General features: G+C 50.8%; 1 protein-coding gene across 3 annotated transcripts in view; it reads left to right on the top strand.

The window, feature by feature from the left end:
* The window catches only part of atrn (attractin), a 301,160-nt gene that overhangs the window by 84,494 nt on the left and 189,180 nt on the right, over positions 1 to 27,486 (top strand). For all 3 annotated transcript variants that reach the window (XM_064953084.1, XM_064953083.1, XM_064953082.1), the window contains exons 7-10: positions 5,803 to 5,893; positions 8,801 to 9,050; positions 12,428 to 12,611; positions 13,712 to 13,866. In XM_064953084.1, the coding sequence (XP_064809156.1) occupies positions 5,803 to 5,893; positions 8,801 to 9,050; positions 12,428 to 12,611; positions 13,712 to 13,866 (680 nt within the window). The remainder of the gene's footprint in view (positions 1 to 5,802; positions 5,894 to 8,800; positions 9,051 to 12,427; positions 12,612 to 13,711; positions 13,867 to 27,486) is intronic.

Here is a 27,486-nt window from a genome sequence, read left to right as displayed (position 1 = left end):
TGCTTGGGTCTCAGGGTTGGATCTCAGGGTTGGGTCTCAGGGTTGGATCTCAGGGTTGGGGTCTATGCTTGGGTCTCAGGGTTGGGTCTCAGGGTTGGGTCTATGCTTGGGTCTCATGGTTGGGTCTCAGTGTTGGGTCTCAGGGTTGGGTCTATGCTTGGGCCTCAGGGTTGGGTCTCAGGGTTGGATCTCAGGGTTGGGTCTCAGGGTTGGGTCTATGCTTGGGTCTCAGGGTTGGGTCTCAGGGTTGGGTCTATGCTTGGGTCTCAGCGTTGGATCTCAGGGTTGGGTCTCAGGGTTGGGTCTATGCTTGGGTCTCAGGGTTGGGTCTCAGGGTTGGGTCTATGCTTGGGTCTCAGGGTTGGGTCTCAGGGTTGGGTCTATGCTTGGGTCTCAGGGTTAGATCTCAGGGTTGGGTCTCAGGGTTGGGTCTATGCTTGGGTCTCAGGGTTGGGTCTCAGGGTTGGGTCTATGCTTGGGTCTCATGGTTGGGTCTCAGGGTTGGGTCTATGCTTGGGTCTCAGGGTTGGGTCTATGCTTGGGTCTCAGGGTTGGGTCTCAGGGTTGGGTCTCAGGGTTGGGTCTATGCTTGGGTCTCAGGGTTGGATCTCAGGGTTGGGTCTCAGGGTTGGGTCTATGCTTGGGTCTCAGGGTTGGGTCTCAGGGTTGGGTCTGTGCTTGGGTCTCAGTGTTGGGTCTCAGGGTTGGGTCTATGCTTGGGTCTCAGGGTTGGGTCTCAGGGTTGGGTCTATGCTTGGGTCTCAGGGTTGGGTCTACTGCAACTCGCTGTTGGCTGGGCTCCCTGCCTGTGCCATTAAACCCCTACAACTCATCCAGAACGCCGCAGCCCGTCTGGTGTTCAACCTTCCCAAGTTCTCTCACGTCACCCCGCTCCTCCGCTCTCTCCACTGGCTTCCAGTTGAAGCTCGCATCCGATACAAGACCATGGTGCTTGCCTACGGAGCTGTGAGGGGAACGGCACCGCAGTACCTCCAGGCTCTGATCAGGCCCTACACCTCCCTACCACTGAGGAAGTACAGTTCCCGCTCAGCCCAGTCAAAACTGTTCGCTGCTCTGGCCCCCCAATGGTGGAACAAACTCCCTCACGACGCCAGGACAGCGGAGTCAATCACCACCTTCCGGAGACACCAGGGTTGGGTCTATGCTTGGGTCTCAGGGTTGGATCTCAGGGTTGGGTCTCAGGGTTGGGTCTATGCTTGGGTCTCAGGGTTGGGTCTCAGGGTTGGGTCTCAAGGTTGGGTCTCAGGGTTGGGTCTCAGGGTTGGGTCTCAGGGTTGGATCTCAGGGTTGGATCTCAGGGTTGGGTCTCAGGGTTGGGTCTATGCTTGGGTCTCAGGGTTGGGTCTATGCTTGGGTCTCATGGTTGGGTCTCAGTGTTGGGTCTCAGGGTTGGGTCTCAGGGTTGGGTCTATGCTTGGGTCTCAGGGTTGGGTCTATGCTTGGGTCTCAGGGTTGGGTCTATGCTTGGGTCTCAGTGTTGGGTCTCAGGGTTGGGTCTATGCTTGGGTCTCAGGGTTGGGTCTATGCTTGGGTCTCAGGGTTGGATCTCAGTGTTGGGTCTATGCTTGGGTCTCAGGGTTGGGTCTATGATTGGGTCTCAGGGTTGGGTCTCAGGGTTGGATCTATGCTTGGGTCTCAGGGTTGGGTCTCAGGGTTGGGTCTATGCTTGGGTCTCAGGTTTGGGTCTCAGGGTTGGATCTATGCTTGGGTCTCAGGGTTGGGTCTATGCTTGGGTCTCAGGGTTGGGTCTATGCTTGGGTCTCAGGGTTGGGTCTCAGGGTTGGGTCTATGCTTGGGTCTCAGTGTTGGGTCTCAGGGTTGGGTCTCTGCTTGGGTCTCAGGGTTGGGTCTCTGCTTGGGTCTCAGGGTTGGATCTCAGTGTTGGGTCTATGCTTGGGTCTCAGGGTTGGGTCTATTATATGGTCTCAGGGTTGGGTCTCAGGGTTGGATCTATGCTTGGGTCTCAGGGTTGGGTCTCAGGTTGGGTCTATGCTTGGGTCTCAGGGTTGGGTCTCAGGGTTGGGTCTCAGGGTTGGGTCTCAGGTTTGGGTCTCAGGGTTGGATCTATGCTTGGGTCTCAGGGTTGGGTCTATGCTTGGGTCTCAGGGTTGGGTCTATGCTTGGGTCTCAGTGTTGGGTCTATGCTTGGGTCTCAGGGTTGGGTCTATGCTTGGGTCTCAGGGTTGGATCTCAGTGTTGGGTCTATGCTTGGGTCTCAGGGTTGGGTCTATGATTGGGTCTCAGGGTTGGGTCTCAGGGTTGGATCTCAGGGTTGGGTCTCAGGGTTGGGTCTATGCTTGGGTCTCAGTGTTGGGTCTCAGGGTTGGGTCTCTGATTCAGGGTTGGGTCTCTGCTTGGGGGGTTGGGTCTCAGGGTTGGATCTCAGGGTTGGGTCTTGCTTGGTCTCAGGGTTGGGTCTATGCTTGGGTCTCAGGCTTGGGTCTGGGTTGGGTCTATGCTTGGGTCTCAGTGTTGGGTCTCAGGGTTGGGTCTCTGCTTGGGTCTCAGGGTTGGGTCTCTGCTTGGGTCTCAGGGTTGGGTCTCAGGGTTGGATCTCAGGGTTGGGTCTATGCTTGGGTCTCAGGGTTGGGTCTATGCTTGGGTCTCAGGGTTGGGTCTCAGGGTTGGGTCTATGCTTGGGTCTCAGGGTTGGGTCTCAGGGTTGGGTCTATGCTTGGGTCTATGCTGCTGGGTCTCAGGGTGGGTCTCAGGGTTGGATCTCAGGGTTGGGTCTCAGGGTTGGGTCTATGCTTGGGTCTCATGCTTGGGTCTCAGGTTTGGGTCTCAGGGGGTCTGCTTGATCTCAGGGTTGGGTCTCAGGGTTGGGCTTGGGTCTATGCTTGGGTCTCAGGGTTGGATCTCAGGGTGGGTTGGGTCTATGCTTGGGTCTATGCTTGGGTCTCAGGTTTGGGTCGCAGGGTTGGATCTATGCTTGGGTCTCAGGGTTGGGTCTATGCTTGGGTCTCAGGGTTGGGTCTATGCTTGGGTCTCAGGGTTGGGTCTATTATCTCAGGGTTGGGTCTATGCTTGGGTCTCAGGGTTGGGTCTATGTGGGTCTCAGGGTGGGTCTCAGGGTTGGGTCTATGCTTGGGTCTCAGTGTTGGGTCTCAGGGTTGGGTCTCTGCTTGGGTCTCAGGGTTGGGTCTCTGCTTGGGTCTCAGGGTTGGATCTCAGTGTTGGGTCTATGCTTGGGTCTCAGGGTTGGGTCTATTATTGGGTCTCAGGGTTGGGTCTCAGGGTTGGATCTATGCTTGGGTCTCAGGGTTGGGTCTCAGGTTGGGTCTATGCTTGGGTCTCAGGGTTGGGTCTCAGGGTTGGGTCTATGCTTGGGTCTCAGGGTTGGGTCTCAGGGTTGGGTCTATGCTTGGGTCTCAGGGTTGGGTCTATGCTTGGGTCTCAGTGTTGGGTCTATGCTTGGGTCTCAGGGTTGGGTCTATGCTTGGGTCTCAGGGTTGGATCTCAGTGTTGGGTCTATGCTTGGGTCTCAGGGTTGGGTCTATGATTGGGTCTCAGGGTTGGGTCTCAGGGTTGGATCTATGCTTGGGTCTCAGGGTTGGGTCTCAGGGTTGGGTCTATGCTTGGGTCTCAGGGTTGGGTCTCAGGGTTGGGTCTATGCTTGGGTCTCAGTGTTGGGTCTCAGGGTTGGGTCTCTGCTTGGGTCTCAGGGTTGGGTCTCTGCTTGGGTCTCAGGGTTGGGTCTCTGCTTGGGTCTCAGGGTTGGGTCTCAGGGTTGGATCTCAGGGTTGGGTCTCAGGGTTGGGTCTATGCTTGGGTCTCAGGGTTGGGTCTATGCTTGGGTCTCAGTGTTGGGTCTCAGGGTTGGGTCTCTGCTTGGGTCTCAGGGTTGGGTCTCTGCTTGGGTCTCAGGGTTGGGTCTCTGCTTGGGTCTCAGGGTTGGGTCTCAGGGTTGGATCTCAGGGTTGGGTCTCAGGGTTGGGTCTATGCTTGGGTCTCAGGGTTGGGTCTATGCTTGGGTCTCAGTGTTGGGTCTATGCTTGGGTCTCAGGGTTGGGTCTCAGGGTTGGGTCTATGCTTGGGTCTCAGGGTTGGGTCTCAGGGTTGGGTCTATGCTTGGGTCTATGCTTGGGTCTCAGGGTTGGATCTCAGGGTTGGGTCTCAGGGTTGGGTCTATGCTTGGGTCTATGCTTGGGTCTCAGGTTTGGGTCGCAGGGTTGGATCTATGCTTGGGTCTCAGGGTTGGGTCTATGCTTGGGTCTCAGGGTTGGGTCTATGCTTGGGTCTCAGGGTTGGGTCTATTATTGGGTCTCAGGGTTGGGTCTCAGTGTTGGATCAATGCTTGGGTCTCAGGGTTGGGTCTCAGGTTGGGTCTCAGGGTTGGATCTATGCTTGGGTCTCAGGGTTGGGTCTCAGGGTTGGGTCTATGCTTGGGTCTCAGGGTTGGGTCTCAGGGTTGGGTCTCAGGGTTGGGTCTATGCTTGGGTCTCTGCTTGGGTCTCAGGGTTGGGTCTATGCTTGGGTCTCAGGGTTGGATCTCAGTGTTGGGTCTATGCTTGGGTCTCAGGGTTGGGTCTATGATTGGGTCTGAGGGTTGGGTCTCAGGGTTGGATCTATGCTCTGGTCTCAGGGTTGGGTCTCAGGGTTGGGTCTCAGGGTTGGGTCTCAGGGTTGGGTCTATGCTTGGGTCTCAGGGTTGGGTCTATGCTTGGGTCTCAGGGTTGGGTCTCAGGGTTGGGTCTCTGCTTGGGTCTCAGGGTTGGGTCTATGCTTGGGTCTCAGGGTTGGGTCTCAGGGTTGGGTCTCAGGGTTGGGTCTATGCTTGGGTCTCAGGGTTGGGTCTATGCTTGGGTCTCAGGGTTGGGTCTATGCTTGGCTCTCAGTTTTGGGTCTCAGGGTTGGGTCTCAGTGTTGGATCTATGCTTGGGTCTCAGGGTTAACACATTATCCCTTTAAGATTAGAGTGACAAGTTGCACTGTACACTACAGTTTATTAGGTACACCACCCCGTTTACGAAAATGGATCGCTCTTACAGACAGTGAGTTGCATGTCCGTGGCTTGCTATATAAAGCCAGCAGACAGGCATCGAGGCATTCAGTTACTGTTGGATTGAACATTAGAATGGGCGGAACGAGTGACCTAAGCGACGCTCAGCGGTAAGATCGTCGGTGTCATGGACGTCGGATCCAGTATCTCAAACAGTCGCCCTCCTGGGCTTTTCACGCACCACGGTGTCTAGGATTTCCCAGAGAAATGTAACAAACAAAACACATCCAGGCAACGGGAAGTCCTATAGATGAAACAGCTTGTTGATGAGAGAGCTCGAAGCAGAATGACAAGGATTGTGCAAGCTAACAGGCGGGCCACAAACAGACAAATAACGGCGCAGTACAACAGCGGTGTGCAGAACGGCATCTCTGAACACACAACTCGTCAGTCCTTGTCACGGATTGGCTATTGCAGCAGACGACCACTCAGGGTTCCACTCAGCTAACAACAATGAGAAGAGGCTCCGGTCGACATGTGATCACCAACACTGGACTGAGGAGGGGAAAAACATCGCCTGGTCCGGCGAATCCTGGTTCCTGTTGCGTCATGGTGATGACAGTCAGGATTTGGCGTAAGCAGCACGGACCTCTTGCCCCCAGCTAACTCAATGGAGAGTCTTATTTTAGTCCACGATTATGCTTAATTTGTGTCCATGAAATGAACCCATAATGTAACTAAGCCCTACTTGGCCCACCTTGGTCTGGCCTACCTGGTCCTGGCCTACCTGGTCTTGCCTTTGATGCTCAGTGGTCCTGATCTTCTCTCTCTCCTCCCAGGTATAACCTCAGCTCCCATCGCTGGCTGTCTCTCAACCGCTCTGTCAACTCCGTCATGGGACGATACGGACACTCTCTGGCACTACATGAGGTATGGGCTCCAGGGACATAGTTGTTCATCTGTAGTAATGTTGACAAAGTACTATTTCGTTGTCATTAGTAGAATACTCTGTAGAATACACTTTCGCAAGCTCTTAGCTCAGAAGCTTGACCTTTGGCCCTGACCTCAAACAACATCAATTCCCTAAGAATCTGTTTCACCCTGCGGTAGATGGCTCGTTAGTGCTCCTTCTCACCGTAATGTGTTGTGAGATGTCAGCTAACCTCTTGTAGTTGAGAAGTGAGACCTAAGATGTTGCCATCTGTCCTTCTCCGTAATGGCATATTATAACTTGTTATAACCTGTCCTCTCTAACGTCCTGTTCCCCCTCTCTAACGTCCTGTTCCTCCTCTCTAACGTCCTGTCCTAACATCCTGTTCCTCCTCTCTAACGTCCTGCTCCTCCTCTCTAACGTCCTGCTCCCCCTCTCTAACGTCCTGTCCTAACATCCTGTTCCTCCTCTCTAACGTCCTGCTCCTCCTCTCTAACGTCCTGCTCCTCCTCTCTAACGTCCTGTTCCTCCTCTCTAACCTCCTGCTCCTCCTCTCTAATGTCCTGTTCCTCCTCTCTAACGTCCTGCTCCTCCTCTCTAACGTCCTGTTCCTCCTCTCTAACGTCCTGCTCCTCCTCTCTAACGTCCTGTTCCTCCTCTCTAACGTCCTGTTCCCCCTCTCTAACGTCCTGTTCCCCCTCTCTAACGTCCTGTTCCCCCTCTCTAACGTCCTGTTCCCCCTCTCTAACGTCCTGTTCCCCCTCTCTAACGTCCTGCTCCTCCTCTCTAACGTCCTGTTCCTCCTCTCTAACCTCCTGCTCCTCCTCTCTAATGTCCTGTTCCTCCTCTCTAACGTCCTGTTCCTCCTCTCTAATGTCCTGTTCCTCCTCTCTAACGTCCTGTTCCTCCTCTCTAACGTCCTGTTCCTCCTCTCTAACGTCCTGTTCCTCCTCTCTAACGTCCTGCTCCTCCTCTCTAACGTCCTGTTCCTCCTCTCTAACCTCCTGCTCCTCCTCTCTAATGTCCTGTTCCTCCTCTCTAACGTCCTGTTCCTCCTCTCTAATGTCCTGTTCCTCCTCTCTAACGTCCTGTTCCTCCTCTCTAACGTCCTGTTCCCCCTCTCTAACGTCCTGTTCCTCCTCTCTAACGTCCTGTTTCTCCTCTAACATCCTGTCCTAACGTCCTGTTCCTCCTCTCTAACGTCCTGTTCCTCCTCTCTAACATCCTGTTCCTCCTCTCTAACGTCCTGTTCCTCCTCTCTAACGTCCTGTTCCCCCTCTCTAACGTCCTGTTCCTCCTCTCTAACGTCCTGTTCCTCCTCTCTAACGTCCTGTTCCTCCTCTCTAACGTCCTGTTCCCCCTCTCTAACGCCCTGTTCCTCCTCTCTAACGTCCTGTTCCTCCTCTCTAACGTCCTGTTCCTCCTCTCTAACGTCCTGTTCCCCCTCTCTAACGTCCTGTTCCCCCTCTCTAACGTCCTGTTCCCCCTCTCTAACGTCCTGTTCCCCCTCTCTAACGTCCTGTTCCCCCTCTCTAACGTCCTGTTCCCCCTCTCTAACGTCCTGTTCCTCCTCTCTAACGTCCTGTTCCTCCTCTCTAACGTCCTGTTCCCCCTCTCTAACGTCCTGTTCCTCCTCTCTAACGTCCTGTTCCCCCTCTCTAACGTCCTGTCCTAACGTCCTGTTCCTCCTCTCTAACGTCCTGTTCCTCCTCTCTAACGTCCTGTCCTAACGTCCTGTTCCTCCTCTCTAACGTCCTGTTCCCCCTCTCTAACGTCCTGTTCCTCCTCTCTAATGTCCTGTTCCTCCTCTCTAACGTCCTGTTCCTCCTCTCTAACGTCCTGTTCCTCCTCTCTAACGTCCTGTTCCTCCTCTCTAACGTCCTGTTCCTCCTCTCTAACGTCCTGTTCCTCCTCTCTAACGTCCTGTTCCTCCTCTCTAACGTCCCTGCTCCTCCTCTCTAACGTCCTGTTCCTCCTCTCTAACCTCCTGCTCCTCCTCTCTAATGTCCTGTTCCTCCTCTCTAACGTCCTGTTCCTCCTCTCTAATGTCCTGTTCCTCCTCTCTAACGTCCTGTTCCTCCTCTCTAACGTCCTGTTCCCCCTCTCTAACGTCCTGTTCCTCCTCTCTAACGTCCTGTTTCTCCTCTAACATCCTGTCCTAACGTCCTGTTCCTCCTCTCTAACGTCCTGTTCCTCCTCTCTAACGTCCTGTTCCTCCTCTCTAACGTCCTGTTCCTCCTCTCTAACGTCCTGTTCCCCCTCTCTAACGTCCTGTTCCTCCTCTCTAACGTCCTGTTCCTCCTCTCTAACGTCCTGTTCCTCCTCTCTAACGTCCTGTTCCCCCTCTCTAACGTCCTGTTCCCCCTCTCTAACGTCCTGTTCCCCCTCTCTAACGTCCTGTTCCCCCTCTCTAACGTCCTGTTCCCCCTCTCTAACGTCCTGTTCCCCCTCTCTAACGTCCTGTTCCTCCTCTCTAACGTCCTGTTCCTCCTCTCTAACGTCCTGTTCCCCCTCTCTAACGTCCTGTTCCTCCTCTCTAACGTCCTGTTCCCCCTCTCTAACGTCCTGTCCTAACGTCCTGTTCCTCCTCTCTAACGTCCTGTTCCTCCTCTCTAACGTCCTGTCCTAACGTCCTGTTCCTCCTCTCTAACGTCCTGTTCCCCCTCTCTAACGTCCTGTTCCTCCTCTCTAACGTCCTGTTCCTCCTCTCTAACGTCCTGTTCCCCCTCTCTAACGTCCTGTTCCCCCTCTCTAACGTCCTGTTCCCCCTCTCTAACGTCCTGTTCCTCCTCTCTAACGTCCTGTTCCCCCTCTCTAACGTCCTGTTCCCCCTCTCTAACGTCCTGTTCCTCCTCTCTAACGTCCTGTTCCCCCTCTCTAACGTCCTGTTTCTCCTCTAAACCCAGGGAAAGATCTACATGTACGGAGGGAAGATAGACTCTACTGGCAACGTGACCAGCCAGCTGTGGGTGTTCCACATCCAGAACCAGACCTGGGTGTCCCTCTCTGCCCGAGCCCAGGAACAGTGGGCCGTGGTGGGACACTCTGCCCACGTAGTGCCCCCCCTGTTGGAGGGGGGTAGTCCAGTCATGTTGGTGCTGTTCGGACACTGTCCTCTATACGGGTACATCAGCCAGGTGCAGGAGTACAACTTTGGTGAGCGTGACCGTATATGGTGTTCCTGTATTCAACGGTTGATCCTGGAGATTTCCCAGCTCCCTAGTAAAATACTACTTGAATAAAAGTCTAAAAGTATTTGGTTTTAAATATACTTTGGTGTTAAGATAAATGGAATTGCTGAAATGTACTAAAGTATCCAAAGTAAAAGTATAAACCATTTAAAATTCCTTATATATATTTTTTGGGACGGATATCCAGGGGCACTACAACACTCATAATGTAGGGACGACCAGTATATCCAGGGCACTACAACACTCATAATGTAGGGACGACCAGTATATCCAGGGCACTACAACACTCATAATGTAGGGACGGCCAGTATATCCAGGGCACTACAACACTCATAATGTAGGGACGACCAGTATATCCAGGGCACTACAACACTCATAATGTAGGGACGACCAGGATATCCAAGGCACTACAACACTCATAATGTAGGGACGACCAGTATATCCAGGGCACTACAACACTCATAATGTAGGGACGGCCAGGATATCCAGGGGCACTACAACACTCATAATGTAGGGACGACCAGTATATCCAGGGCACTACAACACTCATAATGTAGGGACGACCAGTATATCCAGGGCACTACAACACTCATAATGTAGGGACGACCAGTATATCCAGGGCACTACAACACTCATAATGTAGGGACGACCAGGATATCCAGGGCACTACAACACTCATAATGTAGGGACGACCAGTATATCCAGGGCACTACAACACTCATAATGTAGGGACGGCCAGGATATCCAGGGCACTACAACACTCATAATGTAGAGTCCTTCAGATCAGAGGCAGTAGGGACGACCAGGGATGTTCTCTGTTTAGTGAGTCCTTCAGATCAGAGGCAGTAGGGACGACCAGGGATGTTCTCTGTTAGTGAGTCCTCCAGATCAAAGGCAGTAGGGACGACCAGGGATGTTCTCTGTTTAGTGAGTCCTCCAGATCAGAGGCAGTAGGGACGACCAGGGATGTTCTCTGTTTAGTGAGTCCTCCAGATCAGAGGCAGTAGGGATGACCAGGGATGTTCTCTGTTTAGTGAGTCCTCCAGATCAGAGGCAGTAGGGATGACCAGGGATGTTCTCTGTTTAGTGAGTCCTCCATATCAACCCTAACCCATACCTGACTAGACACAGCCATAGCAAACCCTAACCCATACCTGACTATACACAGTCAAAACCGACCCTAACCCATACCTGACTACACACAGCCATAACCAACCCATACCTGACTAGACACAGTCAAAACCGACCCTAACCCATACCTGACTATACACAGCCATAACAAACCCATACCTGACGATACACAGCCATAACCAACCCATACCTGACTATACACAGCCATAACCAACCCATACCTGACTACACACAGCCATAACCAACCCATACCTGACTATACACAGCCATAACCAACCCTAACCCATACCTGACTATACACAGCCATAACCAACCCTAACCCATACCTGACTATACACAGCCATAACCGACCCTAACCCATACCTGACTAGACACAGCCATAACCAACCCTAACCCATACCTGACTACACACAGCCATAACCAACCCATACCTGACTAGACACAGTCAAAACCGACCCTAACCCATACCTGACTATACACAGCCATAACAAACCCATACCTGACGATACACAGCCATAACCAACCCATACCTGACTATACACAGCCATAACCAACCCATACCTGACTACACACAGCCATAACCAACCCATACCTGACTATACACAGCCATAACCAACCCTAACCCATACCTGACTATACACAGCCATAACCGACCCTAACCCATACCTGACTAGACACAGCCATAACCAAACCTAACCCATACCTGACTACACACAGCCATAACCAACCCATACCTGACTAGACACAGTCAAAACCGACCCTAACCCATACCTGACTATACACAGCCATAACAAACCCATACCTGACGATACACAGCCATAACCAACCCATACCTGACTATACACAGCCATAACCAACCCATACCTGACTACACACAGCCATAACCAACCCATACCTGACTATACACAGCCATAACCAACCCTAACCCATACCTGACTAGACACAGCCATAACAAACCCATACCTGACGATACACAGCCATAACCAACCCATACCTGACTATACACAGCCATAACCAACCCATACCTGACTACACACAGCCATAACCAACCCATACCTGACTATACACAGCCATAACCAACCCTAACCCATACCTGACTATACACAGTCAAAACCGACCCTAACCCATACCTGACTACACACAGCCATAACCAACCCATACCTGACTAGACACAGTCAAAACCGACCCTAACCCATACCTGACTATACACAGCCATAACAAACCCATACCTGACGATACACAGCCATAACCAACCCATACCTGACTATACACAGCCATAACCAACCCATACCTGACTACACACAGCCATAACCAACCCATACCTGACTATACACAGCCATAACCAACCCTAACCCATACCTGACTATACACAGCCATAACCAACCCTAACCCATACCTGACTATACACAGCCATAACCGACCCTAACCCATACCTGACTAGACACAGCCATAACCAACCCTAACCCATACCTGACTACACACAGCCATAACCAACCCATACCTGACTAGACACAGTCAAAACCGACCCTAACCCATACCTGACTATACACAGCCATAACAAACCCATACCTGACGATACACAGCCATAACCAACCCATACCTGACTATACACAGCCATAACCAACCCATACCTGACTACACACAGCCATAACCAACCCATACCTGACTATACACAGCCATAACCAACCCTAACCCATACCTGACTATACACAGCCATAACCGACCCTAACCCATACCTGACTAGACACAGCCATAACCAAACCTAACCCATACCTGACTACACACAGCCATAACCAACCCATACCTGACTAGACACAGTCAAAACCGACCCTAACCCATACCTGACTATACACAGCCATAACAAACCCATACCTGACGATACACAGCCATAACCAACCCATACCTGACTATACACAGCCATAACCAACCCATACCTGACTACACACAGCCATAACCAACCCATACCTGACTATACACAGCCATAACCAACCCTAACCCATACCTGACTAGACACAGCCATAACAAACCCATACCTGACGATACACAGCCATAACCAACCCATACCTGACTATACACAGCCATAACCAACCCATACCTGACTACACACAGCCATAACCAACCCATACCTGACTATACACAGCCATAACCAACCCTAACCCATACCTGACTAGACACAGCCATAACCAACCCTAAGCCTCTGTTCTGCTCCAGCTAGGAACACGTGGCGTGCCGTGGTTACAGATGGAGCCCTGGTGCAGGGAGGGTACGGCCACAGCAGTGTGTTTGACCCCTCCTCCCGAGCCATCTACATCCACGGAGGGTACAAGGCCTTCAGCGCTAACAAGTACGGCCTGTCTGGAGACCTGTACATGTACGACGTGGACCGCAGCCGATGGTGAGTAGAGCCTGGAGTGTAGAGCCTGGAGTGTAGAGCCTGGAGTGCAGAGCCTGGAGTGCAGAGCCTGGAGTGCAGAGCCTGGAGTGCAGAGCCTGGAGTGCAGAGCCTGGAGTGCAGAGCCTGGAGAGTAGAGCCTGGAGAGTAGAGCCTGGAGAGTAGAGCCTGGAGAGTAGAGCCTGGAGAGTAGAGCCTGGAGAGTAGAGCCTGGAGAGTAGAGCCTGGAGAGTAGAGCCTGGAGAGTAGAGCCTGGAGAGTAGAGCCTGGAGTGTAGAGCCTGGAGGGTAGAGCCTGGAGGGGAGAGCCTGGAGGGGAGAGCCTGGAGGGCAGAGCCTGGACCCATAGGGAATAGGGCACTACTTTAGACCAGGACCCATAGGGAATAGGGCACTACTTTAGACCAGGACCCATAGGGAATAGGGCACTACTTTAGACCAGGACCCATAGGGAATAGGGCACTACTTTAGACCAGGACCCATAGGGAATAGGGCACTGCTTTAGACCAGGACCCATAGGGAATAGGGCACTGCTTTAGACCAGGACCCATAGGGAATAGGGCACTGCTTTAGACCAGGACCCATAGGGAATAGGGCACTGCTTTAGACCAGGACCCATAGGGAATAGGGCACTGCTTTAGACCAGGACCCATAGGGAATAGGGCACTACTTTAGACCAGGACCCATAGGGAATAGGGCACTACTTTAGACCAGGACCCATAGGGAATAGGGCACTACTTTAGACCAGGACCCATAGGGAATAGGGCACTACTTTAGACCAGGACCCATAGGGAATAGGGCACTACTTTAGACCAGGACCCATAGGGAATAGGGCACTGCTTTAGACCAGGACCCATAGGGAATAGGGCACTGCTTTAGACCAGGACCCATAGGGAATAGGGCACTACTTTAGACCAGGACCCATAGGGAATAGGGCACTGCTTTAGACCAGGACCCATAGGGAATAGGGCACTACTTTAGACCAGGACCCATAGGGAATAGGGCACTACTTTAGACCAGGACCCATAGGGAATAGGGTGCCATTTGGGATGCTGATTTGTTTGTGTCCTGCTGATGTTCTCCATGATTCTGTATGTTCTCCAGGACGGTACTAAAGGACAGCGGGTTCTTCCGGTACCTCCACACGGCGGTCATCGTTAGCGGAACCATGCTGGTGTTTGGAGGGAACACTCACAACGACACGTCCATGAGCCACGGCGCCAAGTGCTTCTCCTCGGACTTCATGGCCTATAACCTGGGTATGTGACTGCCTTACGACAGCCTTATGACTGCTTATAACATTCTTATGACACTCATAAACATTCATAGATACTTCATTTGTTTTGGTAGAACAGCATCATGACCACTCATAAACATTCATAACAACACCTACACCTTATGTGAGTCTAAAGTTTGTGAGTTAGATCATTAAAAGAACAGCAGAGACTGATCTCTTTAAAGGAGCTAAGATGGCTGCCGGACCAAATGGCACCCTATTCCCTATATAACGCACTACTTTTGACCAGAGCCTTATGGGTAGTGCATAGAATAGCACACAAGTCTAGTATTTCTATATGTATTTATTTTGACTCCACATCGTTGTGAAGCGCTCGTAAACAAGCCATTTCAGGGTAAAGTTTACACCCATTGTATTCGGCACATGTTACAAATACAATTTGACTTAAATTACGGTACTAGTACAGTAGATCCTCTTCCTCCTCCCCTCTGTTGCGTAGGGAGGAGATCAGGCCCAGGGCTGTGAGCTTTGTAATGAGCTAATAGGACCATATGGTATTGAAGGTCGTGCTGTAGTCGATGAACAGCGTCCTCACGTAAGCATTCGTTTTGTCCAGGTGGGTGAGGGCAGTGCCATGGCGATTGCGTCGTCCGTGGATCTGTCAAGGCGGTAGGCGAATTGGAGAGGGTGGAGTGTGTCGGAGGGAGGTGATGTGGTCTTTGACTCTTGAAGGAAGTGAGTGTTACTGGTCAGTAGTCATTCAGTTCAGTTTCTTTCCCTTCCACGGGCCGATGGTGGACATCTGAAGCAGGTGGGGACAACGGCCTGGGCTGGGGGCCGATGGTGGACATCCTGAAGGGTCATTGTGTTGTCTCCTCTACAGACCAGGGTCATTGTGTTGTCTCCTCTACAGACCAGGGTCATTGTGTTGTCTCCTCTACAGACCAGGGTCATTGTGTTGTCTCCTCAGCAGATCAGGGTCATTGTGTTGTCTCCTCAGCAGATCAGGGTCATTGTGTTGTCTCCTCAGCAGATCAGGGTCATTGTGTTGTCTCCTCAGCAGATCAGGGTCATTGTGTTGTCTCCTCTACAGACCAGTCATTGTGTTGTCTCCTCTACAGACCAGGGTCATTGTGTTGTCTCCTCTACAGACCAGGGTCATTGTGTTGTCTCCTCAGCAGATCAGTCATTGTGTTGTCTCCTCAGCAGACCAGGGTCATTGTGTTGTCTCCTCTACAGATCAGGGTCATTGTGTTGTCTCCTCAGCAGACCAGGGTCATTGTGTTGTCTCCTCTACAGACCAGGGTCATTGTGTTGTCTCCTCAGCAGATCAGTCATTGTGTTGTCTCCTCAGCAGACCAGGGTCATTGTGTTGTCTCCTCTACAGATCAGGGTCATTGTGTTGTCTCCTCAGCAGACCAGGGTCATTGTGTTGTCTCCTCTACAGATCAGGGTCATTGTGTTGTCTCCTCAGCAGATCAGGGTCATTGTGTTGTCTCCTCAGCAGATCAGGGTCATTGTGTTGTCTCCTCTACAGACCAGGGTCATTGTGTTGTCTCCTCTACAGACCAGGGTCATTGTGTTGTCTCCTCTACAGACCAGGGTCATTGTGTTGTCTCCTCTACAGATCAGGGTCATTGTGTTGTCTCCTCAGCAGATCAGGGTCATTGTGTTGTCTCCTCTGCAGACCAGGGTCATTGTGTTGTCTCCTTAGCAGATCAGGGTCATTGTGTTGTCTCCTCAGCCGATCAGGGTCATTGTGTTTTCTCCTCAGCAGATCAGGGTCATTGTGTTGTCTCCTCAGCAGACCAGAGTCATTGCGTTGTCTCCTCTACAGATCAGGGTCATTGTGTTGTCTCCTCAGCAGATCAGGGTCATTGTGTTGTCTCCTTAGCAGATCAGGGTCATTGTGTTGTCTCCTCAGCAGATCAGGGTCATTGTGTTGTCTCCTCAGCAGATCAGTCATTGTGTTGTCTCCTCTACAGACCAGAGTCATTGTGTTGTCTCCTCTACAGATCAGGGTCATTGTGTTGTCTCCTCAGCAGATCAGGGTCATTGTGTTGTCTCCTCAGCAGATCAGTCATTGTGTTGTCTCCTCTACAGACCAGAGTCATTGTGTTGTCTCCTCTACAGATCAGGGTCATTGTGTTGTCTCCTCTACAGACCAGGGTCATTGTGTTGTCTCCTCTACAGACCAGGGTCATTGTGTTGTCTCCTCTACAGACCAGGGTCATTGTGTTGTCTCCTCTACAGACCAGGGTCATTGTGTTGTCTCCTCTACAGATCAGGGTCATTGTGTTGTCTCCTCTACAGACCAGGGTCATTGTGTTGTCTCCTCTACAGACCAGGGTCATTGTGTTGTCTCCTCTACAGACCAGGGTCATTGTGTTGTCTCCTCAGCAGACCAGGGTCATTGTGTTGTCTCCTCAGCAGACCAGGGTCATTGTGTTGTCTCCTCAGCAGATCAGGGTCATTGTGTTGTCTCCTCTACAGATCAGGGTCATTGTGTTGTCTCCTCAGCAGATCAGGGTCATTGTGTTGTCTCCTCTACAGATCAGGGTCATTGTGTTGTCTCCTCAGCAGATCAGGGTCATTGTGTTGTCTCCTCAGCAGATCAGGGTCATTGTGTTGTCTCCTCTACAGACCAGGGTCATTGTGTTGTCTCCTCAGCAGACCAGGGTCATTGTGTTGTCTCCTCTACAGATCAGGGTCATTGTGTTGTCTCCTCTACAGACCAGGGTCATTGTGTTGTCTCCTCTACAGACCAGGGTCATTGTGTTGTCTCCTCAGCAGATCAGTCATTGTGTTGTCTCCTCAGCAGACCAGGGTCATTGTGTTGTCTCCTCTACAGATCAGGGTCATTGTGTTGTCTCCTCAGCAGATCAGTCATTGTGTTGTCTCCTCTACAGATCAGGGTCATTGTGTTGTCTCCTCAGCAGATCAGTCATTGTGTTGTCTCCTCAGCAGACCAGGGTCATTGTGTTGTCTCCTCTACAGATCAGGGTCATTGTGTTGTCTCCTCAGCAGACCAGGGTCATTGTGTTGGCTCCTCTACAGACCAGGGTCATTGTGTTGTCTCCTCAGCAGATCAGTCATTGTGTTGTCTCCTCAGCAGATCAGTCATTGTGCTGTCTCCTCAGCAGATCAGTCATTGTGTTGTCTCCTCAGCAGACCAGGGTCATTGTGTTGTCTCCTCTACAGATCAGGGTCATTGTGTTGTCTCCTCAGCAGATCAGGGTCATTGTGTTGTCTCCTCAGCAGATCAGGGTCATTGTGTTGTCTCCTCTACAGACCAGGGTCATTGTGTTGTCTCCTCTACAGACCAGGGTCATTGTGTTGTCTCCTCTACAGACCAGGGTCATTGTGTTGTCTCCTCAGCAGATCAGGGTCATTGTGTTGTCTCCTCTACAGACCAGGGTCATTGTGTTGTCTCCTCTACAGACCAGGGTCATTGTGTTGTCTCCTCAGCAGATCAGGGTCATTGTGTTGTCTCCTCAGCAGATCAGGGTCATTGTGTTGTCTCCTCTACAGATCAGGGTCATTGTGTTGTCTCCTCTACAGATCAGGGTCATTGTGTTGTCTCCTCTACAGACCAGGGTCATTGTGTTGTCTCCTCTACAGATCAGTCATTGTGTTGTCTCCTCTACAGATCAGGGTCATTGTGTTATCTCCTCTACAGACCAGGGTCATTGTGTTGTCTCCTCAGCAGATCAGTCATTGTGTTGTCTCCTCTACAGATCAGGGTCATTGTGTTGTCTCCTCTACAGATCAGGGTCATTGTGTTGTCTCCTCAGCAGATCAGGGTCATTGTGTTGTCTCCTCTACAGATCAGGGTCATTGTGTTGTCTCCTCTACAGACCAGGGTCATTGTGTTGTCTCCTCTACAGATCAGGGTCATTGTGTTGTCTCCTCTACAGATCAGGGTCATTGTGTTGTCTCCTCAGCAGATCAGTCATTGTGTTGTCTCCTCAGCAGATCAGGGTCATTGTGTTGTCTCCTCTACAGATCAGGGTCATTGTGTTGTCTCCTCAGCAGATCAGTCATTGTGTTGTCTCCTCAGCAGATCAGTCATTGTGTTGTCTCCTCTACAGACCAGGGTCATTGTGTTGTCTCCTCTACAGATCAGGGTCATTGTGTTGTCTCCTCAGCAGATCAGGGTCATTGTGTTGTCTCCTCAGCAGATCAGGGTCATTGTGTTGTCTCCTCAGCAGATCAGGGTCATTGTGTTGTCTCCTCAGCAGATCAGGGTCATTGTGTTATCTCCTCAGCAGATCAGGGTCATTGTGTTGTCTCCTCAGCAGATCAGGGTCATTGTGTTGTCTCCTCAGCAGATCAGGGTCATTGTGTTGTCTCCTCAGCAGATCAGTCATTGTGCTGTCTCCTCAGCAGATCAGTCATTGTGTTGTCTCCTCAGCAGACCAGGGTCATTGTGTTGTCTCCTCTACAGATCAGGGTCATTGTGTTGTCTCCTCTACAGATCAGGGTCATTGTGTTGTCTCCTCTACAGACCAGGGTCATTGTGTTGTCTCCTCAGCAGACCAGGGTCATTGTGTTGTCTCCTCAGCAGACCAGGGTCATTGTGTTGTCTCCTCTACAGACCAGGGTCATTGTGTTGTCTCCTCTACAGACCAGGGTCATTGTGTTGTCTCCTCTACAGACCAGGGTCATTGTGTTGTCTCCTCTACAGACCAGGGTCATTGTGTTGTCTCCTCTACAGACCAGGGTCATTGTGTTGTCTCCTCTACAGATCAGGGTCATTGTGTTGTCTCCTCAGCAGATCAGGGTCATTGTGTTGTCTCCTCTACAGACCAGGGTCATTGTGTTGTCTCCTCTACAGACCAGGGTCATTGTGTTGTCTCCTCTACAGATCAGGGTCACTGTGTTGTCTCCTCTACAGACCAGGGTCATTGTGTTGTCTCCTCAGCAGATCAGGGTCATTGTGTTGTCTCCTCAGCAGATCAGGGTCATTGTGTTGTCTCCTCTACAGACCAGGGTCATTGTGTTGTCTCCTCAGCAGACCAGTCATTGTGTTGTCTCCTCAGCAGATCAGGGTCATTGTGTTGTCTCCTCTACAGACCAGGGTCATTGTGTTGTCTCCTCTACAGACCAGTCATTGTGTTGTCTCCTCTACAGACCAGGGTCATTGTGTTGTCTCCTCTACAGACCAGGGTCATTGTGTTGTCTCCTCTACAGACCAGGGTCATTGTGTTGTCTCCTCTACAGATCAGGGTCATTGTGTTGTCTCCTCTACAGACCATGGTCATTGTGTTGTCTCCTCTACAGACCAGGGTCATTGTGTTGTCTCCTCTACAGATCAGGGTCATTGTGTTGTCTCCTCTACAGACCAGTCATTGTGTTGTCTCCTCTACAGACCAGGGTCATTGTGTTGTCTCCTCAGCAGACCAGGGTCATTGTGTTGTCTCCTCAGCAGATCAGTCATTGTGTTGTCTCCTCTACAGATCAGGGTCATTGTGTTGTCTCCTCTACAGACCAGGGTCATTGTGTTGTCTCCTCTACAGATCAGTCATTGTGTTGTCTCCTCTACAGACCAGGGTCATTGTGTTGTCTCCTCTACAGATCAGGGTCATTGTGTTGTCTCCTCTACAGACCAGGGTCATTGTGTTGTCTCCTCTACAGACCAGGGTCATTGTGTTGTCTCCTCTACAGATCAGGGTCATTGTGTTGTCTCCTCTACAGACCAGTCATTGTGTTGTCTCCTCAGCAGATCAGGGTCATTGTGTTGTCTCCTCTACAGACCAGGGTCATTGTGTTGTCTCCTCTACAGACCAGTCATTGTGTTGTCTCCTCAGCAGATCAGGGTCATTGTGTTGTCTCCTCTACAGATCAGGGTCATTGTGTTGTCTCCTCTACAGACCAGGGTCATTGTGTTGTCTCCTCTACAGACCAGGGTCATTGTGTTGTCTCCTCAGCAGATCAGGGTCATTGTGTTGTCTCCTCAGCAGATCAGGGTCATTGTGTTGTCTCCTCTACAGACCAGTCATTGTGTTGTCTCCTCAGCAGATCAGGGTCATTGTGTTGTCTCCTCTACAGATCAGGGTCATTGTGTTGTCTCCTCTACAGACCAGGGTCATTGTGTTGTCTCCTCTACAGACCAGGGTCATTGTGTTGTCTCCTCTACAGATCAGGGTCATTGTGTTGTCTCCTCAGCAGATCAGGGTCATTGTGTTGTCTCCTCTACAGACCAGGGTCATTGTGTTGTCTCCTCAGCAGACCAGGGTCATTGTGTTGTCTCCTCAGCAGACCAGGGTCATTGTGTTGTCTCCTCTACAGACCAGGGTCATTGTGTTGTCTCCTCTACAGACCAGGGTCATTGTGTTGTCTCCTCTACAGACCAGGGTCATTGTGTTGTCTCCTCTACAGACCAGGGTCATTGTGTTGTCTCCTCTACAGACCAGGGTCATTGTGTTGTCTCCTCTACAGATCAGGGTCATTGTGTTGTCTCCTCAGCAGATCAGGGTCATTGTGTTGTCTCCTCTACAGACCAGGGTCATTGTGTTGTCTCCTCTACAGACCAGGGTCATTGTGTTGTCTCCTCTACAGATCAGGGTCACTGTGTTGTCTCCTCTACAGACCAGGGTCATTGTGTTGTCTCCTCAGCAGATCAGGGTCATTGTGTTGTCTCCTCAGCAGATCAGGGTCATTGTGTTGTCTCCTCTACAGACCAGGGTCATTGTGTTGTCTCCTCAGCAGACCAGTCATTGTGTTGTCTCCTCAGCAGATCAGGGTCATTGTGTTGTCTCCTCTACAGACCAGGGTCATTGTGTTGTCTCCTCTACAGACCAGTCATTGTGTTGTCTCCTCTACAGACCAGGGTCATTGTGTTGTCTCCTCTACAGACCAGGGTCATTGTGTTGTCTCCTCTACAGACCAGGGTCATTGTGTTGTCTCCTCTACAGATCAGTCATTGTGTTGTCTCCTCTACAGACCAGGGTCATTGTGTTGTCTCCTCTACAGATCAGGGTCATTGTGTTGTCTCCTCTACAGACCAGGGTCATTGTGTTGTCTCCTCTACAGACCAGGGTCATTGTGTTGTCTCCTCTACAGACCAGTCATTGTGTTGTCTCCTCAGCAGATCAGGGTCATTGTGTTGTCTCCTCTACAGACCAGGGTCATTGTGTTGTCTCCTCTACAGACCAGTCATTGTGTTGTCTCCTCAGCAGATCAGGGTCATTGTGTTGTCTCCTCTACAGATCAGGGTCATTGTGTTGTCTCCTCTACAGACCAGGGTCATTGTGTTGTCTCCTCTACAGACCAGGGTCATTGTGTTGTCTCCTCAGCAGATCAGGGTCATTGTGTTGTCTCCTCAGCAGATCAGGGTCATTGTGTTGTCTCCTCTACAGACCAGTCATTGTGTTGTCTCCTCAGCAGATCAGGGTCATTGTGTTGTCTCCTCTACAGATCAGGGTCATTGTGTTGTCTCCTCTACAGACCAGGGTCATTGTGTTGTCTCCTCTACAGACCAGGGTCATTGTGTTGTCTCCTCTACAGATCAGGGTCATTGTGTTGTCTCCTCAGCAGATCAGGGTCATTGTGTTGTCTCCTCAGCAGATCAGTCATTGTGTTGTCTCCTCTACAGACCAGGGTCATTGTGTTGTCTCCTCAGCAGATCAGGGTCATTGTGTTGTCTCCTCAGCAGATCAGTCATTGTGTTGTCTCCTCTACAGACCAGGGTCATTGTGTTGTCTCCTCTACAGATCAGGGTCATTGTGTTGTCTCCTCTACAGACCAGGGTCATTGTGTTGTCTCCTCTACAGACCAGGGTCATTGTGTTGTCTCCTCTACAGACCAGGGTCATTGTGTTGTCTCCTCAGCAGATCAGGGTCATTGTGTTGTCTCCTCTACAGACCAGGGTCATTGTGTTGTCTCCTCAGCAGATCAGTCATTGTGTTGTCTCCTCTACAGACCAGGGTCATTGTGTTGTCTCCTCTACAGACCAGGGTCATTGTGTTGTCTCCTCAGCAGACCAGGGTCATTGTGTTGTCTCCTCTACAGATCAGGGTCATTGTGTTGTCTCCTCTACAGACCAGGGTCATTGTGTTGTCTCCTCTACAGACCAGGGTCATTGTGTTGTCTCCTCAGCAGATCAGAGTCATTGTGTTGTCTCCTCTACAGATCAGGGTCATTGTGTTGTCTCCTCTACAGACCAGGGTCATTGTGTTGTCTCCTCAGCAGACCAGGGTCATTGTGTTGTCTCCTCAGCAGATCAGTCATTGTGTTGTCTCCTCAGCAGATCAGAGTCATTGTGTTGTCTCCTCTACAGATCAGGGTCATTGTGTTGTCTCCTCAGCAGATCAGGGTCATTGTGTTGTCTCCTCAGCAGATCAGGGTCATTGTGTTGTCTCCTCTACAGACCAGGGTCATTGTGTTGTCTCCTCTACAGACCAGGGTCATTGTGTTGTCTCATCTACAGATCAGGGTCATTGTGTTGTCTCCTCTACAGACCAGGGTCATTGTGTTGTCTCCTCAGCAGATCAGGGTCATTGTGTTGTCTCCTCAGCAGATCAGGGTCATTGTGTTGTCTCCTCAGCAGATCAGGGTCATTGTGTTGTCTCCTCAGCAGATCAGGGTCATTGTGTTGTCTCCTCAGCAGATCAGTCATTGTGTTGTCTCCTCTACAGATCAGGGTCATTGTGTTGTCTCCTCAGCCGATCAGTCATTGTGTTGTATCATCTACAGACCAGAGTCATTGCGTTGTCTCCTCTACAGATCAGGGTCATTGTGTTGTCTCCTCAGCAGATCAGGGTCATTGTGTTGTCTCCTTAGCAGACCAGGGTCATTGTGTTGTCTCCTCAGCAGATCAGGGTCATTGTGTTGTCTCCTCAGCCGATCAGTCATTGTGTTGTCTCCTCTACAGACCAGAGTCATTGTGTTGTCTCCTCTACAGATCAGGGTCATTGTGTTGTCTCCTCAGCAGACCAGTCATTGTGTTGTCTCCTCAGCAGATCAGTCATTGTGTTGTCTCCTCAGCAGATCAGGGTCATTGTGTTGTCTCCTCAGCAGATCAGGGTCATTGTGTTGTCTCCTCTACAGACCAGGGTCATTGTGTTGTCTCCTCTACAGATCAGTCATTGTGTTGTCTCCTCAGCAGATCAGTCATTGTGTTGTCTCCTCAGCAGATCAGGGTCATTGTGTTGTCTCCTCAGCAGATCAGGGTCATTGTGTTGTCTCCTCAGCAGATCAGGGTCATTGTGTTGTCTCCTCTACAGATCAGGGTCATTGTGTTGTCTCCTCTACAGATCAGGGTCATTGTGTTGTCTCCTCTACAGACCAGGGTCATTGTGTTGTCTCCTCTACAGATCAGTCATTGTGTTGTCTCCTCTACAGATCAGGGTCATTGTGTTATCTCCTCTACAGACCAGGGTCATTGTGTTGTCTCCTCAGCAGATCAGTCATTGTGTTGTCTCCTCTGCAGATCAGGGTCATTGTGTTGTCTCCTCTACAGATCAGGGTCATTGTGTTGTCTCCTCAGCAGATCAGTCATTGTGTTGTCTCCTCAGCAGATCAGTCATTGTGTTGTCTCCTCAGCAGATCAGGGTCATTGTGTTGTCTCCTCTACAGACCAGGGTCATTGTGTTGTCTCCTCAGCAGATCAGGGTCATTGTGTTGTCTCCTCAGCAGATCAGGGTCATTGTGTTGTCTCCTCAGCAGATCAGGGTCATTGTGTTGTCTCCTCAGCAGATCAGGGTCATTGTGTTATCTCCTCAGCAGATCAGGGTCATTGTGTTGTCTCCTCAGCAGATCAGGGTCATTGTGTTGTCTCCTCAGCAGATCAGGGTCATTGTGTTGTCTCCTCAGCAGATCAGTCATTGTGCTGTCTCCTCAGCAGATCAGTCATTGTGTTGTCTCCTCAGCAGACCAGGGTCATTGTGTTGTCTCCTCTACAGATCAGGGTCATTGTGTTGTCTCCTCAGCAGATCAGGGTCATTGTGTTGTCTCCTCTACAGATCAGGGTCATTGTGTTGTCTCCTCTACAGACCAGGGTCATTGTGTTGTCTCCTCAGCAGATCAGTCATTGTGTTGTCTCCTCTACAGATCAGGGTCATTGTGTTGTCTCCTCTACAGATCAGGGTCATTGTGTTGTCTCCTCTACAGACCAGGGTCATTGTGTTGTCTCCTCTACAGACCAGGGTCATTGTGTTGTCTCCTCTACAGACCAGGGTCATTGTGTTGTCTCCTCTACAGATCAGGGTCATTGTGTTGTCTCCTCAGCAGACCAGGGTCATTGTGTTGTCTCCTCTACAGACCAGGGTCATTGTGTTGTCTCCTCTACAGATCAGGGTCATTGTGTTGTCTCCTCAGTAGACCAGGGTCATTGTGTTGTCTCCTCTACAGACCAGGGTCATTGTGTTGTCTCCTCAGCAGATCAGGGTCATTGTGTTGTCTCCTCTACAGACCAGGGTCATTGTGTTGTCTCCTCAGCAGACCAGGGTCATTGTGTTGTCTCCTCAGCAGACCAGGGTCATTGTGTTGTCTCCTCTACAGACCAGGGTCATTGTGTTGTCTCCTCTACAGACCAGGGTCATTGTGTTGTCTCCTCTACAGACCAGGGTCATTGTGTTGTCTCCTCTACAGACCAGGGTCATTGTGTTGTCTCCTCTACAGACCAGGGTCATTGTGTTGTCTCCTCTACAGATCAGGGTCATTGTGTTGTCTCCTCAGCAGATCAGGGTCATTGTGTTGTCTCCTCTACAGACCAGGGTCATTGTGTTGTCTCCTCTACAGACCAGGGTCATTGTGTTGTCTCCTCTACAGACCAGGGTCATTGTGTTGTCTCCTCTACAGATCAGGGTCACTGTGTTGTCTCCTCTACAGATCAGGGTCACTGTGTTGTCTCCTCAGCAGACCAGTCATTGTGTTGTCTCCTCAGCAGATCAGGGTCATTGTGTTGTCTCCTCTACAGACCAGGGTCATTGTGTTGTCTCCTCTACAGACCAGGGTCATTGTGTTGTCTCCTCTACAGATCAGGGTCATTGTGTTGTCTCCTCTACAGACCAGGGTCATTGTGTTGTCTCCTCTACAGACCAGTCATTGTGTTGTCTCCTCTACAGACCAGGGTCATTGTGTTGTCTCCTCTACAGACCAGGGTCATTGTGTTGTCTCCTCTACAGACCAGGGTCATTGTGTTGTCTCCTCTACAGATCAGGGTCATTGTGTTGTCTCCTCAGCAGACCAGTCATTGTGTTGTCTCCTCTACAGACCAGGGTCATTGTGTTGTCTCCTCTACAGACCAGGGTCATTGTGTTGTCTCCTCTACAGACCAGTCATTGTGTTGTCTCCTCTACAGACCAGGGTCATTGTGTTGTCTCCTCAGCAGACCAGGGTCATTGTGTTGTCTCCTCTACAGATCAGGGTCATTGTGTTGTCTCCTCTACAGACCAGGGTCATTGTGTTGTCTCCTCTACAGACCAGGGTCATTGTGTTGTCTCCTCAGCAGATCAGGGTCATTGTGTTGTCTCCTCAGCAGATCAGGGTCATTGTGTTGTCTCCTCTACAGACCAGTCATTGTGTTGTCTCCTCTACAGACCAGGGTCATTGTGTTGTCTCCTCTACAGACCAGGGTCATTGTGTTGTCTCCTCTACAGACCAGGGTCATTGTGTTGTCTCCTCTACAGACCAGGGTCATTGTGTTGTCTCCTCTACAGATCAGGGTCATTGTGTTGTCTCCTCTACAGACCAGGGTCATTGTGTTGTCTCCTCTACAGATCAGTCATTGTGTTGTCTCCTCTACAGACCAGGGTCATTGTGTTGTCTCCTCAGCAGACCAGTCATTGTGTTGTCTCCTCAGCAGATCAGGGTCATTGTGTTGTCTCCTCTACAGACCAGGGTCATTGTGTTGTCTCCTCAGCAGACCAGGGTCATTGTGTTGTCTCCTCAGCAGATCAGGGTCATTGTGTTGTCTCCTCTACAGACCAGTCATTGTGTTGTCTCCTCTACAGACCAGGGTCATTGTGTTGTCTCCTCTACAGACCAGGGTCATTGTGTTGTCTCCTCTACAGACCAGGGTCATTGTGTTGTCTCCTCTACAGACCAGGGTCATTGTGTTGTCTCCTCTACAGACCAGGGTCATTGTGTTGTCTCCTCAGCAGACCAGGGTCATTGTGTTGTCTCCTCAGCAGACCAGGGTCATTGTGTTGTCTCCTCAGCAGACCAGGGTCATTGTGTTGTCTCCTCAGCAGACCAGGGTCATTGTGTTGTCTCCTCAGCAGATCAGTCATTGTGTTGTCTCCTCTACAGATCAGGGTCATTGTGTTATCTCCTCTACAGACCAGGGTCATTGTGTTGTCTCCTCAGCAGATCAGTCATTGTGTTGTCTCCTCTACAGATCAGGGTCATTGTGTTGTCTCCTCTACAGACCAGGGTCATTGTGTTGTCTCCTCAGCAGATCAGGGTCATTGTGTTGTCTCCTCTACAGACCAGGGTCATTGTGTTGTCTCCTCTACAGACCAGTCATTGTGTTGTCTCCTCTACAGATAAGGGTCATTGTGTTGTCTCCTCTACAGACCAGGGTCATTGTGTTGTCTCCTCTACAGACCAGGGTCATTGTGTTGTCTCCTCAGCAGATCAGGGTCATTGTGTTGTCTCCTCTACAGATCAGGGTCATTGTGTTGTCTCCTCTACAGATCAGGGTCATTGTGTTGTCTCCTCTACAGATCAGGGTCATTGTGTTGTCTCCTCTACAGATCAGGGTCATTGTGTTGTCTCCTCTACAGACCAGGGTCATTGTGTTGTCTCCTCAGCAGATCAGGGTCATTGTGTTGTCTCCTCTACAGACCAGTCATTGTGTTGTCTCCTCAGCAGATCAGGGTCATTGTGTTGTCTCCTCTACAGATCAGGGTCATTGTGTTGTCTCCTCTACAGACCAGGGTCATTGTGTTGTCTCCTCTACAGATCAGGGTCATTGTGTTGTCTCCTCAGCAGATCAGGGTCATTGTGTTGTCTCCTCAGCAGATCAGTCATTGTGTTGTCTCCTCTACAGACCAGGGTCATTGTGTTGTCTCCTCAGCAGATCAGGGTCATTGTGTTGTCTCCTCAGCAGATCAGTCATTGTGTTGTCTCCTCTACAGACCAGGGTCATTGTGTTGTCTCCTCTACAGATCAGGGTCATTGTGTTGTCTCCTCTACAGACCAGGGTCATTGTGTTGTCTCCTCAGCAGATCAGTCATTGTGTTGTCTCCTCTACAGACCAGGGTCATTGTGTTGTCTCCTCTACAGACCAGGGTCATTGTGTTGTCTCCTCTACAGATCAGTCATTGTGTTGTCTCCTCTACAGACCAGGGTCATTGTGTTGTCTCCTCTACAGACCAGGGTCATTGTGTTGTCTCCTCAGCAGATCAGGGTCATTGTGTTGTCTCCTCTACAGACCAGGGTCATTGTGTTGTCTCCTCAGCAGATCAGTCATTGTGTTGTCTCCTCTACAGACCAGGGTCATTGTGTTGTCTCCTCTACAGACCAGGGTCATTGTGTTGTCTCCTCAGCAGACCAGGGTCATTGTGTTGTCTCCTCTACAGACCAGGGTCATTGTGTTGTCTCCTCAGCAGATCAGAGTCATTGTGTTGTCTCCTCTACAGATCAGGGTCATTGTGTTGTCTCCTCTACAGACCAGGGTCATTGTGTTGTCTCC

This window comes from Oncorhynchus masou, chromosome 32 (assembly GCF_036934945.1).
Source record: "Oncorhynchus masou masou isolate Uvic2021 chromosome 32, UVic_Omas_1.1, whole genome shotgun sequence".
NCBI lineage: Eukaryota > Metazoa > Chordata > Actinopteri > Salmoniformes > Salmonidae > Oncorhynchus > Oncorhynchus masou.
Note: the sequence above shows the minus strand (reverse complement) of the source record. Positions and strands in the feature narration are given on the sequence as shown.